Genomic DNA, 17,843 nt, shown 5'->3' on the forward strand with positions numbered 1-17,843 from the left:
GGAATCGCGCAAATGATCCCAATTTGGAAATATCTTTTCGACATACATATCGTGGTCACCGACTATGCTCGGTGTGCATCGCTTTCGGGGCAAAATCTACTGTTTTCCCCTCCAAACCTCCATTTTTAAATATTTTTTGTATTTTATGGTAATATTTTATTTATTGTTTAGAAAGTGATTCTAAACCAATTTGGACCAGATTTTTGAGAGATTACTTCTTTAGTTGTGTATTTATTTTTGGTGTGATTTTCAAGGTTTTGCTATTTTTGGCAAAATTATGATATTTTCGATTTATAGCTATTTTAGACTAACTTGTGGGCAGGTTTTGGTCATTCTAGAGATTGATTATTTTCTATTAAATACCAGAGCCGTTTTCTTTGAGTTCTTGGACGATTCTCTTGTCATCATTCATTGTGAATTATCTGTTGAAACTAGCCTTTAGAATAATCTCTATTCTGTCCGGTATCAGTTGGAGTTCTGTTAGGGGCGACTCAAATGCAAGGCGACTTGTCAAGATCACCTCAACTCATTTCAAACCAATCATTGATGAGACCTACTACTTTTTCAACTTTCTATAAAAATTTAAATTCATCTCAACCTACTTCATGTATTCAATTACATATCTCAACCTATTTACATTCAAATACATCTTAATGTGACCTACAAAACATTACTATTTATAAATTAAGTTAGATCATTTGAGATTACTTCAGCATCCATATGTAGCAAATGTAGCCTAAGGCCCCCTCTCCCTAAGCCCCACCAAAGAGGCCCCTTACATGTTTTATTAAAAAAATGTAATTGAAAATAGCCCCTGTTTTGTTTTAAAAAAAATTGACATCAGCCATTTATATTCTTTTAAATAAATAAAACTTATATAAAAGAGATGTTAAAGAAGGTTAGTATTGTAATGAACACATCTTGTATATATATTCTTTTAATATTTTGCTACGAGTTCTAATTAAATTAAAGCAACATGTTCAAGAAGCCCGGCCCTTATAACATAACAGTGTAGTTATTTGAGATCGATACAGCAATAAACGAGAGGAGAGTACAAAATTTAGAAACTTAAAAATCTAAACTTTAGATAAATGATGATCTGGGAAATAAAGAATTTCTGATTTTGAAAGTTAAACCAAAAAAAATTGATGAACATATAAAATGAAAGCAAAGTATGGTACTTTGCACGTCTAATTATTTTAAGCGATTCAATACACCCCAAAACCAACCCCACTTGGATTAAGTGGCTGACATTATCGAAAGCTGTGACATCAAAAGATGGAATAATTGGAGAACAAAACAAAACAAATATGTCAAGAACATCAATAATGGAAGACATATACATTGTACTCAATGATGGCATCACCGGTCTTGAGTTCAAGGGAATGAGTGGTGGCCTGAGCATAACCCCTAGCAAACCTAAACAGCCTGCTGCCTCCGATCACTGGCATCTCCCTTACCCTGCTGCTGCCGCCGTTGTTCCTCCCAAGTATGGAAAGTGTGCTGCCATTATATTTTCCTTCAGTGAATGCAAAGTTCATAACCATCAAGAAAGCAATCTCTTCTTGTGCTGCAGAAGCATAGAATCCTTGTGCCTTTCCTACAGTTTTTGAGCTTAACTTTGGCCCCAAGGTTAATGGGTTATCGAACATTCTTACAAGACCAAAAAATGTTGCTGATGCATTGGAGGGAGCTGGCACAACTTGGACGGCAGTGGGATTTTGACCACTAACGATGTCATGGAAATAGAAGCGGAAGTGGCTAAGCTTTTCTTTCTTGAGCCCGAGTAGCTTTCTGTCTAGAGCTCTTCCAAAGACATGCTCTTCTTCTTCTCCAGAGACTAAGATTATGCAGAAGGAAGAGACAAGAAAGAAAACAATCAATTGGGAAGCCAAGGTAGGAAGAATTCCAGCCATGGCAGCTCTTGAATGCAGAGAATAAAGAAGTACTGTCTGTAAACAGGGCTAGGTTGTTTGTATTTATAAAAAGAGTCCACGACTTTCTATGCAATTAGTCAAAATAAAAAAGTGCTGGTAGTAGGTACGTGCTTAACAACTCCAATGTGGAATCTTATGATTTGGGGACCCTTCAATGGTTGTTGTGTTGAAAAACAAGAGGAAGAGTCGGGTCAATTTGGCTAGCCTTCTTCTGGAAGAGCCAAAACTTCCCAACATGTCGTGTAAGTGGTGCTTGACAATTCCAAAGCTCTTGTTTCTTTCTCATTTTCTTTTATACCCTTTTAAAAGTCTGAATATAGACTTTAATGGTCACTTAAATTTGAACCTGGAATGTAAAAGACAGACAGAGACACTAAAAGACCATAGGCATAGTGCAGAAATTAAAAGTCAGAATTAAATGGAAGATAAATTCAAAATTACTTGTAATTTTTCCAACGTTTGATGCAATTAGTGCATTGGGAAAACGCAAGAGATGTAGGGCTTTCCAACGATATATGGGGTGCTTGCTAATTATTCCTCAAAGTACCCCCAAAGTTCAATTTTTTCTGAATCAATTGGTTGGTCATGTAATAATACCCATGTCGGTGTCACACATTCTTGGCATCCGCTGATATGAATATGAGTTGGTAGGTGGGCGGCCAGAGCTACAATACATTTTCTTGAGAACCAATCACAGGTATAGGAGCCATTGGGTCAATGACTCAATTATATTATTTAGAGTGGAAGGATGGTGGAAACCACCGAACAAATTAGCAATTTATTTGTCTGTTCTGTGTTATAATAGTAATGAAAAAGTCTTTGTAATCCATTTGTTTTATTTTAAGCAGTATGTAGATACAAGGCAAACCAGGCCAGCTTGGCTTAAAAGTAGTCAAAAGTGACCAACGTACACGAAAGATATCACCCCAACAACATAGCCCACCACAAACGGTCTTAGAACATCAATAATGCAACACAGAGACATTGTACTCAACTACTGCATCTCTTGTGTTGATATCAAATGTATGAGTCCTGATCTCAGCATAACCACTAGCAAACCGGAAAAGTCCGCTGCCTCCGATGACCGGCAACTCCCTCACCTTGTCGAACACCGGGTTCCTCCCTTGGATGGTGATACTGCTACCATTGTACTTCCCATCGGTGAAAGCAAAGTTCATAACCATTAATAGTTCAAGGTCTTTTTGTGAAGCAGAGGCATAAAACCCTTGTGCTCTTCCAATCAGTCCTGAGCTCATGTTTGTTCCCACGGTTAATGGATCATCAAACATCCTCACTAAACCAAAGGCTGTTGAAGTGTTGGAGGGTGCAGGCACAACTAGAACAGCTGTGGGATTGCTGCCACTGACGATATCATGCCAGTAGAAATGAAAGCGGGTAAGCTGTTGTTTCTCGAGCCTAAGTAGTTTCGGGTCTAGGCTTTTTGCATAGCCCTGATCTTCTGCAGTGACCAAAATGGTGGAAAAGGAAGAGAGGAGGTAGAAAATGATGAAAGGGGAAGCCAAGATGGGAAGAACAGTACTAGCCATTGGGAAGCAGGAAGCTCTCTATGCAGGTAAGTACTGAGTAATGGCAAAGAATTGTCTGTATTTATGAAGTGAATTGTGCATCTTTATATGCAAGCAAGTAGACGAGTTTATTGGCTGTGTACTTGCCAACCCACTATCGAGAATATGTTGAAAAACTGGAGCAGATAAGTACTAGTAGTCAACTTATTTGGTTAACCTACTTTTGGAAGGGCCAAAATGCTCCTTTTTCTCCATTAATCAAAGCCTTGTTGGTGAGTCAGATACAAACTCAGCAATCCACCATGCTTGCTCCCTCCACCTTTCGTAAAATTGAGAGGAAAAGGAAGATTTGATATATCCAAAACCTTGTTATAATGGATATTGGGTCCCATCCTGTTACTGAATGAAGATTTGTTATAATGAACAACCTCCTTCAAATTCCAAAGGAAGAAGATTTGGCTCGTTTCCCATGCAAAATTGAAAGGAATCGTTCGAACACATATCGCTCGAAGTGTTATTTCTCTAGCACTACCTGGCGTTTTGTTGAAGGTTAAGATGATGTACTCTCAGCCTTTGAAGGACCAAGAGATGAAAAATCCAGAGGAATCTTGTAAAACTAATCCTTCTATTAAATGATTAATAAAACTTCAATGCTATTTTTCATTTTCAAAAGCAGACCTACAATCTTCATGCAAGTTACAACTGGTTCCTACCTCCCTGAACACTAGCAGTCCCCTGTGTGGAAAGTGCGAAAACCCCAATCGTGCAAATCAAAGAATTTCTATATCTTGGAAAAAGTACAGAATTGTTGAAACTACATAATATTACCATGCAAACCGGCTTCCTGTTCCATCAAGAAAACGATCAGTATGCCACCCTTTGGCCTGCAATTCGGATAAAAACGGAGAGAACACATCATTCATCTTTTCATAAGCATCTTGCAGAACAATGGCACTGGGCTCATGAGAGGACTTCTCCATATCTGCAGCATATGCAGCGACTAGCCACCCCCTCAATGCATCTTCAGCAGTAGCATCATGCGTCAAGACCATGTCAACCCAATTATTTCCACGATTCAAAAGAAACTTCTCCTCGGGGAATATTTGTTTCAGTTCTTGGAGTTTTGAAGGCTTCACGACCTTGCGCAAAGCCCTTCCCACTTTTACATTTCCAGCATCTTCTATTAGCCGCCCAGTAAACAGGAGATCTTCTCGGTACCTAAGGTCAGCAGGGCTGGATATTTTCCCTGTCTGGTTGGATTCCAAATTTCCAGTCAAATAATAGAAAAAACATAAATGATTTGGTAAATAAAAAATAACATAACAGAAATATATGTCTGAAGTTCAAAACAAACCTTGAGAAAATCCGCCACAATCATTGCAGTTCTCTGAGGATTCAATGTGTTTACGGGAGCTGCTCGTATTTCTTCAATGACGCTGTATATGTGTATGATTGAGAGAAGAGGTCCGACAACCAACTGAAATGCCATTAGATATTAGTTCTGAACCACCGCAAATATTTATATAAAAATAGAAGACTCATAACATCACCAAAAATACTAAACAAGTAAGCACTTCAAATTTCTCTTGATTTATATTACCAAATCTTGAATCAAGATTTCGTAAGCACCATTCCCCATGCTCTAGAACTTCCAAAAAAACCAGAAACCAATAACATCTTTAGAATTCTAATTAACCTGATTTATTACCCTACAATCTAATAAACCTATTTTCAGTAACTTCATCAATTGTGACTAGATATACATAAATGATTCATCTATAGGAAGACCTGGTTTAACTCATTTCTTATATATATGTGTGTGTGTGTGTGTGTGTGTGTGTGTGTGTGTGTGCGCATGCGCGCGTGTGTGCAATGGTAGAGGCTAACTACAAGTAGGGCTGCCACTAACTGTATTCAGGATATGTAACAAGTAGTCAAAAGTTTTCCAACTAGTTTTTTTTTTGATAAGCAGTTTTCCGACTAGTTCTCATGGTTTTTTTGGCAGTCCTCCAGGTACAATGGTGAGAATGCAATTTTCCGACTAGTTCTCATGGTTTTTTTCCCTGGTAATGTTCTGTCATGACATGACATTATGAGACCAAATGTAGGACTACTGTGAGTGTCCTGTATTTAATTTTACAATTGTGAATAAGTACTCAACCTGTGAAGGCGATTTTGTGATAGTGGAACCATTTGTGGGTCTGCTGTTTAGATGGGATCTGGGGCCCTGGGCTATTACCAAAGAGAAAAGTGACAGTGAATCTGAGGCAAAAAGCTTTAAGGCAGGGGAAAAAACAGTTTAAAATAATCAAGTACATTTTAAGTCCACAAAATACAAAATCCATCCCTTCTTCTCTAACTCCAAATCGCTTTCTTACTCCCCAAAATGGTCCTCATCTTAAAGTAGTGGACCCTTGACTTTATTGTAGGATATATAAACACTTTCATTATTCACATTTTCCAGAAAAATATACCAACAACTTGGAGTAATTTTCTCATACCATGATATTCTAAGAAACTAATAAGAAAAGGTAACGCTGCAATCCAGCATTACGCTTCCATAAATAACATAAGCTAAACTGTTCTTAAATTCTGGAAATTAGGCATTGGTTACTACCTTTCCCTGCATTGATGAACAAATAGTAGATGCTAATTGAATTCCTGCTCCTAATCCAACGACATTGGAAAGAGTTGAGATGGCCTCGCCTTTCGCGAAAAGATCACTAAGATTGCCTTCTTTGGCAAATGAAGAGTATATTGGTAATCTCGTCGCTCTTGCTGCGACCACTGCCATCCCCTGTTAACTCAAAAGGCAGAGAAAGAAAAGTTCAACACAGAGGAATCACGATAAGAACTCTGGGAGTTGGGGAATGTATGGTGTATTTTCACTGGTTATGGATTGAAGGAAAAAATGGAGGGAAGGTTAGAAGGTCCACTAAGAGCTCCACTAAACTAAACAGATGGACCTAAAGGGCTATAGTCAAAATAAAATTACAACTTCCGAAAGCAGCAGAAAATCAAGTATTGATAAAATAAAGATAAGAAAATTTTTTTCAGTCCTACCTAAACGTGTGTGCATATGTTATTAAGGATGGTCTACCTTAGCAAAATTGCCTAGGCCTGCCACCTCAAGAAAAAGATGTGGACATAAGGGAGAAAGTACTTCCAAGCCAGTGCCCAAGTCATAGAGCACATCAGCTGCAAGATGCAAGGTTCAGTCCAGTTAGGCAACTCATAAAATTAGCAGGCCAGGCCTATTGAAGAAAAAAAAAAAACCACTAACCTGAAAATTCAAAATAAAGGAAAAAGAGCAAAAACACTAAAAACAAAGTTCTAGGACCAAAATATGCCAACCTAGAATCCTCCAACTTTTAGGCTCTGAATCCATTCTAGCCCCCAAATTGGTACAAATGAGCTTCCCCACATGCTGCATCCCATCCTTTAGAATCTGCATGCCCACAAAAGAGACAGAAGCAGGAAAATATTAACCAGCAGACAGGCAGGACCAGTCACATCCACCATTCACCAAAGTAACAAAAACTTACCCAACTCACAGCAGTTGCTTGGGCAGGTGTGGGTCGCAAGCCTGCAGCAAACAGCAGTGACTGCAAAGGATCAAGCATGAGCATATAGAACAAAATAGAACAAACAAAAAGCCGTCACAGCTTCTGAGCTCATGCACACATGTTGGAACAGGAATCAAATCAAGCATGAATGTAGCTGATTGAATTAAAACATATACTCCAATGAAAAAGTTCTTATAAACAGAAACTAAATTTCTCAGTCCTCAAGATAGATATCCGCATTTAGGCATACAAAGAAAAAATACTCGAGAAATAAAATCAGGAAATTTTATAAACTACAGCTACATTGCTATCAAACTATCTATCAATATGTATTTGAGTGACAAAGTGGAAACTTGATAGAACTTTTAAGCTGTAGTGTAAAAGAGACCTGTGTGGATAACACCGATAGCGCGGCACTGGAGCAGTGTTGTAGAGCCCGGAACTGCGTGTACCGAAGATATCCTTCACTGACACTGTCACAATTACACAAAGCAATAATTTGAAAAAAGGAAGAAATGAGTAAAAGGTTCATTTCCTAGTAGTGCGAAAAAAAAATAGTTCTAACCTATAAGGATATCCCGAGGGGAAAAATGTATTGAGGAAGGAGTCGATCATTCTTTGAATTACAGGTCTTGAATCATCCAAAATCTTCATCTAAGTTACATAAAACCCCAAAATCTTCCGTTTCGGTTAAGGGAAGAAGAAGAAGAAGAAGAAGAAGAAACAGAAAAGTATATAAATATATATAAGCAGGACTAACAGAGAGTTGACCGTCTTTATCGAAGTTAAAGCGGCGAGAGACGGATTCGGATATTTCGGTCCAGAACAGTGGGGACTCGGGGGGTGGTTTCTGGGGCTCCTTCTTCTGCATCTTTAGCTTTTCCTGTATTGAAGTGTATACGCAATAGAAATGGATAGAAAATGGAAGACATCATGGAAAATCTTTTGTTTTGTTGATTAGAGAGTGTACCTACCAGCAGGTTCATGAGTGTACCTACCAGCAGGTTCATGTTCATGGATAGTCGGAGGCGGCAGCTATCGTGTATTCGGATCCAGAGAATGATTTTGGTCGGATGGGGACGACGAGTTTAGACGGCGTCGCTTTGGTTTATCTCTGTCTTCTCCGCATTGTTCTCAGTCATGCGAGAAACAATAGAAAACCACATGGTTATCCTTTTTTTATTTTTGAAAGAAGACTTTAAAAAATGATAATGATATTACCCCGTGAGAAATATAATTTATAGAATTTATTTTCTTTATTTGAATTCACACCGTGCATTCTTAAGTAACTTTTTTTCTTAAGAGAAATAATATTTATATAGTTTTATGGTAGGTAAATTTTGTACATTCTTTTTAAAAAAAGTGAATAAATCTAAAATTTATATAAAAAATTATTATTTTTAATTATAGATCTTATTTTTAAAAAAAATGTGCAAGACTTGTACATTTTAAAATTGTATATAGTATTACTTGAATCAATTAATTATGATTGTAAGCTACAACCAATAGAAAGATATTGCAATTAGTGTTTACGGGTTGTGTACGTATCGTGTCAAGTTATAGACATTTGATTATACTCAATTCAAACCCAACCCGTCAAGATATACATGTCAAACTTTCGGACTTTAAACTAGATCCATTTAAATAATGAGTTGTGTCGTATCACTCGTTTTGACTTGTATAATAATTAATTAGAAAAATGTCAATACGATACGATTCATTTCAACTCGTTTCATGTCAACGTGTTGAACTATAACACTTATAACCTATTTGACATGATTAACATAATTTCATATAAAAATTAAAATATATATTTATTAGTAGTCACAACATCTAAAAAAACAATAAGACTACATACTAACAAAAAAATAATATTTTCCAAATTTTAACCTATACTAAAAATAATATTATATTATATGCCCTACTATAACAAATATGAACGTAGGTTCAGAATTACAATGTTAACAATAAAAACATAAACCTATTAAGTAATATCAAAATTACAACTCAACAATAATAAATTTGTAATTTTAAATAAAATCTAAATGGATTATCGCGAATTCATTTCCGGTTAAGCAGGTTGATTCGCTATTGACCCGTTTGTTAATTATGTCTTAACAGTTCATCCGTTTTGACTTGAACAACTTTATATCAAACTCAAACTTGACTAATTTTGTATCGTGTTCATATTGAATTCATAGATTGTATCATATATTATCAACTTTAAAAAAATTATGATAGTTGGCAACCCCAAATATTGAGCAGCAGTCACAACCCCATTGAGCTTAATTAAAAAAAGTGACCAACATAACTAAATTAAACAACGAGCATTATTGTTGAATAAAGAAACTGAGTACATAAAGGTAGAGACAAATAATTAATAATGCGACACAGAGATATAGTACTTGGGTTGTGTTTGGTAAATGAAAGAGTTTCAACTTCTACTTTATTATTATTCACAAATTATTTACAAATCATCTAAAATTACTTTAACATCTAAACGTAACCTTCACTTACGGTGGCAATTAATGTCTTGATATCTAAGGCACTAGTACTGCTGGCTGAGCATAGCCGGCCCCTAGCTAGCAAACCGGAAAAGCTCGCTGCCACCGATCACTGGCATCTCCCTCGCTGCATTCAACACCGATGTCACCGAGTTCCTGCCCATGAGCATGGTACGTACTGATGGTGCTACCGTTGATCAACTTATCAGTAAGTTAAACTTTATGTTTGAGAATAACTCACTTATTTTTCAAATAAGCTTAAACTTATTCACAATATATATACTTAATTTTGAAAAAATAAATTACTTATTATAATTATATGATCTAAAAATTTTGAAAAACCTGCTGGAGCTTTTGTAAAAACTTCTATATATATATAGTATATTATAATATGCACACATATGTTAATGATATAATTAATAAGGGTTTAAAAAACATGTTATTGTATTAATTAGAGCATAACTTTTTTTTTTTGAGTTGGGAGAGGGGAGTTTCGAACTCCAAACCTCCATTTTGATTTTAGAGATCGATGGTTATGCCAATCAGACGACAGGCCTCTGACATAACTTCTTTTTAAACGTTTAAGATATTGTAAGGTTAGCCTGAATAATACTCATAAATACAAACGTTTTTCATACGAATTGCATCATAAGCTGCATAGTACATACAATAATTTAGGAGTACCAATCAATCCTAATTTTGTCATGAATTTTGGATTCTAGCAATTAACTGATCGCAAATGGAATAAACAGAGGGAGCAGATAGATCGAGGAAATTACTCCCAACATGAAATACAAATAACTTAAAACCAACCCCACTGAGTTTAAAATAATCAAAAGTGGCCGACATAACTGAGAGTCGTCACCTTGACCAACAAGCAGCATAATTGAAAAAAAGATAACCGCGTACAAAAAGGTAGAGACAGATCATGATCATCAATAATGCAACACATAAACATTGTACTCGACGGTGGCATCTCCTGTCTTGATATCAAAGATATGAGTCCTGGCCTGAACATAGCCCCTAGCAAACCGGAAAAGTCCGCTGCCTCCGACCACCGGCATCTCCCTCACTGCATTCAAAACAGAGTTCCTCCCCAGCACGGTGATGGTGCTACCGTTGTACTTTCCCTCCATAAATGCAAAGTTCATAACCATTAAGAGACCAACCTCTTGTTGAGAAGCTGATGCATAGAATCCTTGTGCCCTTCCTACCAATTTGGAGCTCAATTTGGGTCCCAAGGTTAAAGGGTCATCAATCATATTTACTAAACCAAAGGCTGTCGACGTGTTGGAGGACGGTGGCACCACCGGAACAGCAGTGGGATTCCGGCCACCGAGGATGTCATGCCAGTAGAAGCGAAAGTGGCTAAGCTTTTCTTTCTTGAACCCGAGTAGTTTCCGGTCTAGGCTTCTTACAAAGCCCAGATCTTCTCCGGTGGCTAAAATTGTGGAGAAGGAACAGACGATGAAGAAAATAAAGAATTGGGAAGCCAGGATGAAGGGAAGGATAATTCTAGCCATTGGAACTCAAGAATTGGGAATGGAGGGTTATGTCTATTTATGAAGCGATCGATCGAATAGGGTGCACTTACCAACCCCACTTTGCCGTGTCTTTGGTGACTTTTTGGTACAAACAGGTTGAAAAACTTTAGTCAAGAGCTTAATTTGTAAGAGCCAAAGAAAAAGAATGACTTACGTGAACCCTTTTTTTTTTTAAGAATAATGTTAGATATAATTATGAAATATGTAAATGTCGTATAGTCGTTTTAAAAAAGAGTAGAGTCTAATATAAAAAATTAATTTCTTTTCATATGAGTTTCATATTTATTTATTTTTTTAAAGTAATTACATAACACTTATACATTCACAACTATAAATATCATTTCTCTTTTCTGGAATGACTGAACCAACATTTTAAGTGCATGTGAGTTTTACAAAACACAAAATGCTCTCTATACAAGTCTTTTCTAGTCTTTTCTATTAAGTCTTTTCCTTTTTGTTTCCTTTCTATTCCTGGGTCGTTCTACCGATAGACTTGAAATTCTTGTTACCAGGCAAGCAAATCTTGTTTTTAACGAAAGATACGGGCCGGTGAGAAATTGTGCATTTTATTGCCAAAGAATAATACTATATAGACTAGGTATAAGTCTAAGTGTGCAAGTCTCGCATAGGTATTTTGTAAAAAGATAGAGTCTACACAAGAAAAAATTATTATTTTCACAATTTTTAATGGTGGAATCTATTTTTTATAAAGAAAAATTATTTACATCAACTATTATTTACATTAGCCTCAACACACTTAGTGTATTCATGAGTTAAAAAAAAAAAAAAATTGAAATCATGGTGTGTGGAGAGTGTAGGTTGATGTATAACATATCTATTTTATAAAAGGTTTATGTGAGATTTGTATATCAATTTAAGACTTGTACAAATCATTATTGTTTTGCATTTGCGCGCCCCAAATGAGATGATCGTCAGACAATTAAGTCCCTGATCAATGTACACTTTCTAATTCTCTCTCTCTCTCTCTATACATATATATATATATATATAGCTATTAATTAACATGATCGTATCACACAAACAAATTAATTGGCAAAATAACCTCTATTAATTTCCCATAACATATGACACCTCTTTTAATTTATTGGATAATTAACTCTATTAATGTACTTTTAACACTTCCACTAGATTCATGACATACCCTTCATTGTTAACCTTTCCTTGATCTTCAAATAAAGATCAGAATAGTAAATTCAAATCTTGTGTGTTCAGTACTATAAAATATTGAAATCATAATATGTATATCATATTGGTTGACAATACAATTAATTATGATGAGCAGATCAGTTTAAAACTTACCCTTAGAAAAGAAGCAGATAGAGCTTAATTGCAATTATATAACCTAATTTTATGTTAGATATCATGACAAACCCACATAAATGTGGGCTCGAAATTAAAGTATAAAGATCACGACAGGTGACCAACATTTAAATGATAATTATTTTGGCCGGGGGAGAAGATCAAGGTGGCCAACATTAATATTGGAAGAGCTATATATATATATATATATAAATATGTATATATATATTTCATGATCTAGTCCCAACAGTCCAGAGCGAGGTTGGCCTGAGCATATATATATATATAGAGTTTCAATAATGCAACACATACACATTGTACTCAACTGTGGCATCCCCGGTTTTGTTGTCAAACTTGTACGTCTTGGCCTGAGCATAACCCCTAGCGAATCGGAAAAGTCCGCTGCCTCCGATCACTGCCATCTCTCTGACCTTCGTGAACACCGCATTCCTTCCTAGCACAGTAATCGTGCTGCCATTATATTTGCCTTCAATGAAGGCAAAGTTCATGATCATTAGTAGACCAACTTCTTCTTGCGAAGCCAAGGCGTAAAACCCTTGAGCCCTTCCTATCAACTTAGAGCTCAAGTTAGGTTCTAAGGTCAATGGATCATCGATCATGTTTATTTCGCCAAAGAATGTTGATGATGATTTGTTGACGGGTGGCACGATTTGTACAGCTGTAGGGTTACGACCACCAAGGATGTCTTGCCAATAGAAACGAAAATGGCTGAGCTTTTCTTTCTTCAGCCCGAGAAGCCTCCGGTCTAGCCTCCTAACAAAACCATGATCTATTTCTCCGGTGACAAGAATAATGGCAAAGGAAGATAGAAGAGAAAGAACGACCCATGATTTGGAAGCCATATATAATTCAGTGGTACTACTCTCAAATCAAAGTACGTGGGTGTTGTACAAGCTAGCGCCTATATATGCTTCTTGCAGTAGTGGTTTGAGATTGGAATCATAGACAGTACTCGATCGACTTTGTAGTTTAGCTAGCTATTACCGTGAAATGATGCTTTTAATTTGATCTAATTATAATGATAATGGTTTAGTACCTAATATTGAAATGACTCATGAGCAACCGCATCATTTTTCATAATGATGTGGAACGGTTGTAATTAATTAGTACTACAACTAGGTAGGCGGGACATCGCATCTCAAGCTCTCGCGCCCCGCTCGCGAGAGCTCGCTCAAGCGGCTCAACACTCCTCGCAGCCCTGGCCGTGATCGAGGTTATAACCAATTAGGATCCCTCCCCTTCTAGGAGGCCAGGCCAGGGTGAATTAGCAATGAAGCATGATCTTATCTTATCTTTTTTAAAACAATTTTATGAATTCATTACTTATAAAATAAATCTGATTGAGTTAAATTAAAAACATTAATTGACTTTAAATGAAGAATAATGCTACTTTGACACCTTATTTTGAGACCTAATATATTTTACTTTTTTTTTTTAAAATTTTTTTTCTTTACTTAATAGTTAAAGAAGTAACTATATTAGTATATTGATATTTTTTTTATATTTTTTAAAAATATTTTAAAATCATAAAAAAATATAAATAAAAATAAAAAGCTGATTTTGGCCTAGCTAGCGGTAACTTGTAGCGGGATAAATATGAGCGTCAGAATAGCATCACTCTTAAATGAAATAGTACTTTAACTTAACTATATATATATATATATATATATATATATATATATAATAGGAAACTATATATATTGACTTTAAATGGAAAACTTTAACTGCATAATTATATTATACATATTTATTTAGTTTTTATTCAATTAATAGAAGAACATAAGGATGAATAATATTGATGTGATTGAATAAAAGTAAGTTTTTTACTGTCAAAAATTATATATTACAATAATATTAGATCATTAATTTCAATTAGGGCTAAAAAAAAAATTAGTGATTCATTTTCAATATAATATTAATTCATCAAAAGTAGATCTGGACTTTTTGTTTTCTTTTTAAGAAAGAAAAAGGAAAAAAACTGGATGTCTCTTCTAGAATGATTTTGCCCCTTGAAACCCATGACAAAAAGAAAAAAAAAAGGTACTAATATTAATGGTGTTTGTTGGACCTAACTTTTTCCTCTAAAATGCACGATTACGGCCTCCTGCATCCACCTGGTCACCTGCAGACATTAACCAACCAGCTAATTATATCAGCTAGCAAGCACTTTTAAAATGATTGTTTATACCTCAATCTTCATTGTGAGATTGAACATCTTCATGATGAAACACGCATATTGATCGATCGGATCGATTGGTTCATGAAGTTTAAGATCAAGATCGAATTCGATCCATGGCCATCATTTTATACAATATGTCGAAGGGGGATGATCATTCATCATTGGCATGGGAGGCTGCTCATTCATCGAGCCCATAATTAAGAAGTTTCATGGCTAATATTATTGGTACCTTCATTTCTACCTTCTCGATCTTCTTTTTAACCTTTTCTTTTTTCTTACGTTTTTAAAGCCAAGTAATTGATCATTTGAATATATTCGTAGATTATATGGCTTCAACTCCTTAAATTCTTCCCTAGCTAGTTATTTTAATTTCTTCAATGGTAGGATATTCTAGTTTTTTTTCTTTTTTAACTTTCATTGTAGAATGCCAAAATTGTTATTTTTCTCTAAATTAACTACCAAGTTTTAGTAATTTTAACTCTAGGTTAAGATCTAGCCAATCATATATATATATATATATATATATATATATATATATACACACTAATGGACAACAACTCGTACCATGCATGCTTAACTTTTAGATCATCCTTTCAAATTATGGGCTAATCATGATTTGAATATTACAAATCAAATTATGTCATGTTGATAGTGTGTGGTGTAAAAACTTTCGAATATATAAAATATATCTAGCCTTATTATAAATTAATGTAAGTAGTACTCATGTAATATATATGTATTGACGCAATTAATCCTAGCTAGCTAGTTATTACGGCTGCAACCCGATCCACCGATGGCTGATTTGGAGCCGAGCCGAGCCACCCGCCAACATGGCAAGTCGGAGATGAATCGACCCGATCTGAATATTGCAGGTCGGGTAGAAAACCGGACGGTGGGTTTCTCTTTTCTTCTTCTTCTTCTTCTTCGATCTCCACCGTTCGCTTGCCCAGGAACTCGATGGGCCACAGTCCTACGGCTACAGACCTCTCACCACTCTCAGTCTCTCCATTACCGAATTGCTAGAACCTCCATCAGATTCCAAACCCTCCGGCAACTCCAATATCGTTCCAGGTTGGGTCAAGGGGTGAATTCAATGCTCCAAAACCATCAGAACCCACGAGACCACGGCGCAAGTTCACCCCTAGCTCTTTACTCGGACATTCATCTACTGCTGTACTACTGTAATGATTTTTGGATAAGATCGATAGACTCAAATGAATTGTATCTAGAAAGTCAAACAAAATTATTTACGATTTAATTCCAGCTTGCATGCATGCATGTCGAATTAACACTGAATAAATTATGATGCATTATTGTAAAACATAATAAAAAAATTATTTATTTGCAATCAATTATTTTCAACAAAATTATTATTTTTAGTTAAAATTATTTTCGTTATAAATAGTCATTTTCATTGCAAAAAAATATCACAAATACACATTTTTCTTATAGTGAAACTATATATATCATGATATCACTAATTAGTATAAATTAATATCTATTCATGTTTCGAATTTTTTTAATAATTAACATGGTATATATATAACACATGAGTTTTTAATAATTAAATTTACATGACCTATTTTCAATATTTGATCTCAATGGAATTAGTGTAACAACGTACGTACGGAATCAATTATCTACTATATATCATGGGTCATTCATGCATATCTTTTTTTGATAAAAGATTATATATCATTCATAAAAGAGAACATACAAATATGATTTAAAAAAAGTCAAATACAAACATTTATAGCTCCCCAGCACACTATCATGGCTGACATGGTCTAGTCCAGATGACGGATCGCTAAAGATTTAAGTCTAAAGAATCCGTCATACACATCTCTGTTCCCGACAGAGAAAAAGTAACCAGGTGACAAAACTTATACCCCGACTAAGTGGAGTAGGGTACACCAACCTCATACACTGCCAAAGCAGAGAGGGGACAACACACCGTTCGGACCAAGGTCCGAAAGGACAAAATTTTTGGATTTTATATTTTCTTAAAAAAAGATAAACAAGACACGAAATAAATTACAAGGAAAAACCACTAAAACAACAGAAAAAGACAATGCTCCAGCAGCTGCAGTGGCGCGTGCAGTACACGCGCCTCCCTGGAAGAAAACCGCCGACCGATCTTGGAGGTGCCGGACTCATAGGCCCCAGCGGAGCCGCGCATGGCAAAGGCAAAGGCCTCCTGGTGGAGCAAGAAAGCCGCTTACAGATGGTAACCGCAACCTTTGGGCCGCACGTGCGGGCTACTCGCCACTCCGTTTGGCGCCGCCTTCAGTAAGCTTGAAGATCGGTGACTGGGCAACGCCATGGAGAGGAGCGTGCTCCTCTAAAGTCGCCGGACATTCCAAATCTGCGATTCTCCCTTATTTAGCCTGCAAAACACAACAAACACAAAAAAATGGAACACTATACAGAGAGGACGAGGGGAGAGAGAGAGAGAGAGAGAGAGAGAGAGAGAGAGAGAGAGAGGGAGAGGGAAGGAGCCGAAGCTCCCATCCCCTCGTTACATGAAGGTTAAGAGGTAGACGGGTTCGAGAGAGAGACGAGTTCGAGAGGACTTTGGTCTTTAATAGTTTCCAATCATTCATGCATATCTAAACATGAAGAAAGAGTGATCAGTACTATATATATATATATATATATATGTATGTAATGCATGCATGCATGCATGCTATATATATATTGTCAAGCTTGGAAAAATGCACACCATGCACTGAAAAAATTAAAAAGAAAAATATTAGTAAAAGTCAAAACCTTCGAGATCAAACACTGTCTAGCTCTCTCTATATATAAGAATATTCTTCTTATCTTCTCAAAACCAATATATATATATATATATATATATAATATAAATTAGGCAAAAAGGAAAGCTGATTGATGATGAGGAGGAGGCAAGAAAATCAAAGCAAAGCTCGTCTTGCTTTTGTACTGCTGCATCCATAAAATAATTATATTAAATAATTTAACAAATTGACGTGATTTCATCTAATTTATTAATTCTATTTTATAATAAAAATAATTGTAAAATTTGATGAATTGTTTTTGTAGAATTGTTTTTGTAGAATTCTTTTTTAGTTAAAGTATTTTCCTATATAATTATATAGATCCATATAATTATATAGATATATATATATATATATATATATATATGTTAGGCGCCTTAATTAATTCCATTCACATGGATTGATCGAGTACCCCGAAAGCTAGCTAGCTTTCCAAAGCAGCCAAAAT

The 17,843-nt window shown here is 35.7% G+C and overlaps 5 protein-coding genes across 8 annotated transcripts; all 5 read right to left on the minus strand.

Moving 5' to 3' along the window:
• Nucleotides 1–1,149: 1,149 nt before the first annotated feature.
• Nucleotides 1,150–2,151, minus strand: LOC109001679 (dirigent protein 19-like). The gene has a single exon (XM_018979056.2). The coding sequence runs from the start codon at nucleotides 1,914–1,916 to the stop codon at nucleotides 1,323–1,325; it is 594 nt and encodes a 197-aa protein (XP_018834601.1). The 5' UTR covers nucleotides 1,917–2,151; the 3' UTR covers nucleotides 1,150–1,322.
• A 578-nt stretch (nucleotides 2,152–2,729) lies between these two features.
• LOC109001678 (dirigent protein 22-like) lies at nucleotides 2,730–4,026 on the minus strand. The gene has a single exon (XM_018979055.2). The coding sequence runs from the start codon at nucleotides 3,482–3,484 to the stop codon at nucleotides 2,900–2,902; it is 585 nt and encodes a 194-aa protein (XP_018834600.1). The 5' UTR covers nucleotides 3,485–4,026; the 3' UTR covers nucleotides 2,730–2,899.
• A 65-nt stretch (nucleotides 4,027–4,091) lies between these two features.
• On the minus strand, nucleotides 4,092–8,202 carry LOC109001677 (protein root UVB sensitive 2, chloroplastic). 4 transcript variants are annotated; one of them, XM_018979052.2, is made up of 10 exons: nucleotides 8,028–8,202; nucleotides 7,790–7,912; nucleotides 7,595–7,683; nucleotides 7,418–7,502; nucleotides 7,009–7,068; nucleotides 6,818–6,911; nucleotides 6,564–6,661; nucleotides 6,081–6,260; nucleotides 4,818–4,940; nucleotides 4,092–4,713 (listed from the first exon to the last, which is right to left on the minus strand). In XM_018979052.2, exons 1-10 carry the CDS (start codon nucleotides 8,043–8,045, stop codon nucleotides 4,288–4,290), a joined length of 1,296 nt encoding a protein of 431 aa, XP_018834597.1. In that variant the 5' UTR covers nucleotides 8,046–8,202; the 3' UTR covers nucleotides 4,092–4,287. The 4 variants fall into 4 exon arrangements, with proteins under 4 accessions (XP_018834597.1, XP_035541351.1, XP_018834596.1 ...); XM_035685458.1 differs by having other exon boundaries at nucleotides 8,024–8,202; XM_018979051.2 differs by having other exon boundaries at nucleotides 8,004–8,202.
• A 2,071-nt stretch (nucleotides 8,203–10,273) lies between these two features.
• Nucleotides 10,274–11,170, minus strand: LOC109001676 (dirigent protein 22-like). Its single transcript, XM_018979047.2, has one exon. It carries the CDS (start codon nucleotides 11,054–11,056, stop codon nucleotides 10,469–10,471), a length of 588 nt encoding a protein of 195 aa, XP_018834592.1. The 5' UTR covers nucleotides 11,057–11,170; the 3' UTR covers nucleotides 10,274–10,468.
• Nucleotides 11,171–12,552: 1,382 nt separating this feature from the next.
• LOC109001675 (dirigent protein 22-like) lies at nucleotides 12,553–13,350 on the minus strand. Its single transcript, XM_018979046.2, has one exon. It carries the CDS (start codon nucleotides 13,258–13,260, stop codon nucleotides 12,691–12,693), a length of 570 nt encoding a protein of 189 aa, XP_018834591.1. The 5' UTR covers nucleotides 13,261–13,350; the 3' UTR covers nucleotides 12,553–12,690.
• Nucleotides 13,351–17,843: the final 4,493 nt, after the last annotated feature.

Source organism: Juglans regia, chromosome 14, assembly GCF_001411555.2.
Source record: "Juglans regia cultivar Chandler chromosome 14, Walnut 2.0, whole genome shotgun sequence".
NCBI classification, from domain to species: domain Eukaryota; kingdom Viridiplantae; phylum Streptophyta; class Magnoliopsida; order Fagales; family Juglandaceae; genus Juglans; species Juglans regia.

Excerpts from the sequence above, each read along its gene's own strand:
- LOC109001679 (XM_018979056.2), bottom strand. The coding sequence starts at position 1,916 with ATGGCTGGAATTCTTCCTACCTTGGCTTCCCAATTGATTGTTTTCTTT.
- LOC109001678 (XM_018979055.2), bottom strand. The coding sequence starts at position 3,484 with ATGGCTAGTACTGTTCTTCCCATCTTGGCTTCCCCTTTCATCATTTTC.
- LOC109001677 (XM_018979051.2), bottom strand. The coding sequence starts at position 8,045 with ATGAACATGAACCTGCTGGTAGGTACACTCATGAACCTGCTG. Across the intron at positions 6,662-6,817 it reads TAAAAGTTGGAGGATTCTAG|CTGATGTGCTCTATGACTTG; the intron begins GTTGGCATATTT and ends TGCATCTTGCAG. Across the intron at positions 6,261-6,563 it reads GCCTAGGCAATTTTGCTAAG|GGGATGGCAGTGGTCGCAGC; the intron begins GTAGACCATCCT and ends TTGAGTTAACAG.
- LOC109001676 (XM_018979047.2), bottom strand. The coding sequence starts at position 11,056 with ATGGCTAGAATTATCCTTCCCTTCATCCTGGCTTCCCAATTCTTTATT.
- LOC109001675 (XM_018979046.2), bottom strand. The coding sequence starts at position 13,260 with ATGGCTTCCAAATCATGGGTCGTTCTTTCTCTTCTATCTTCCTTTGCC.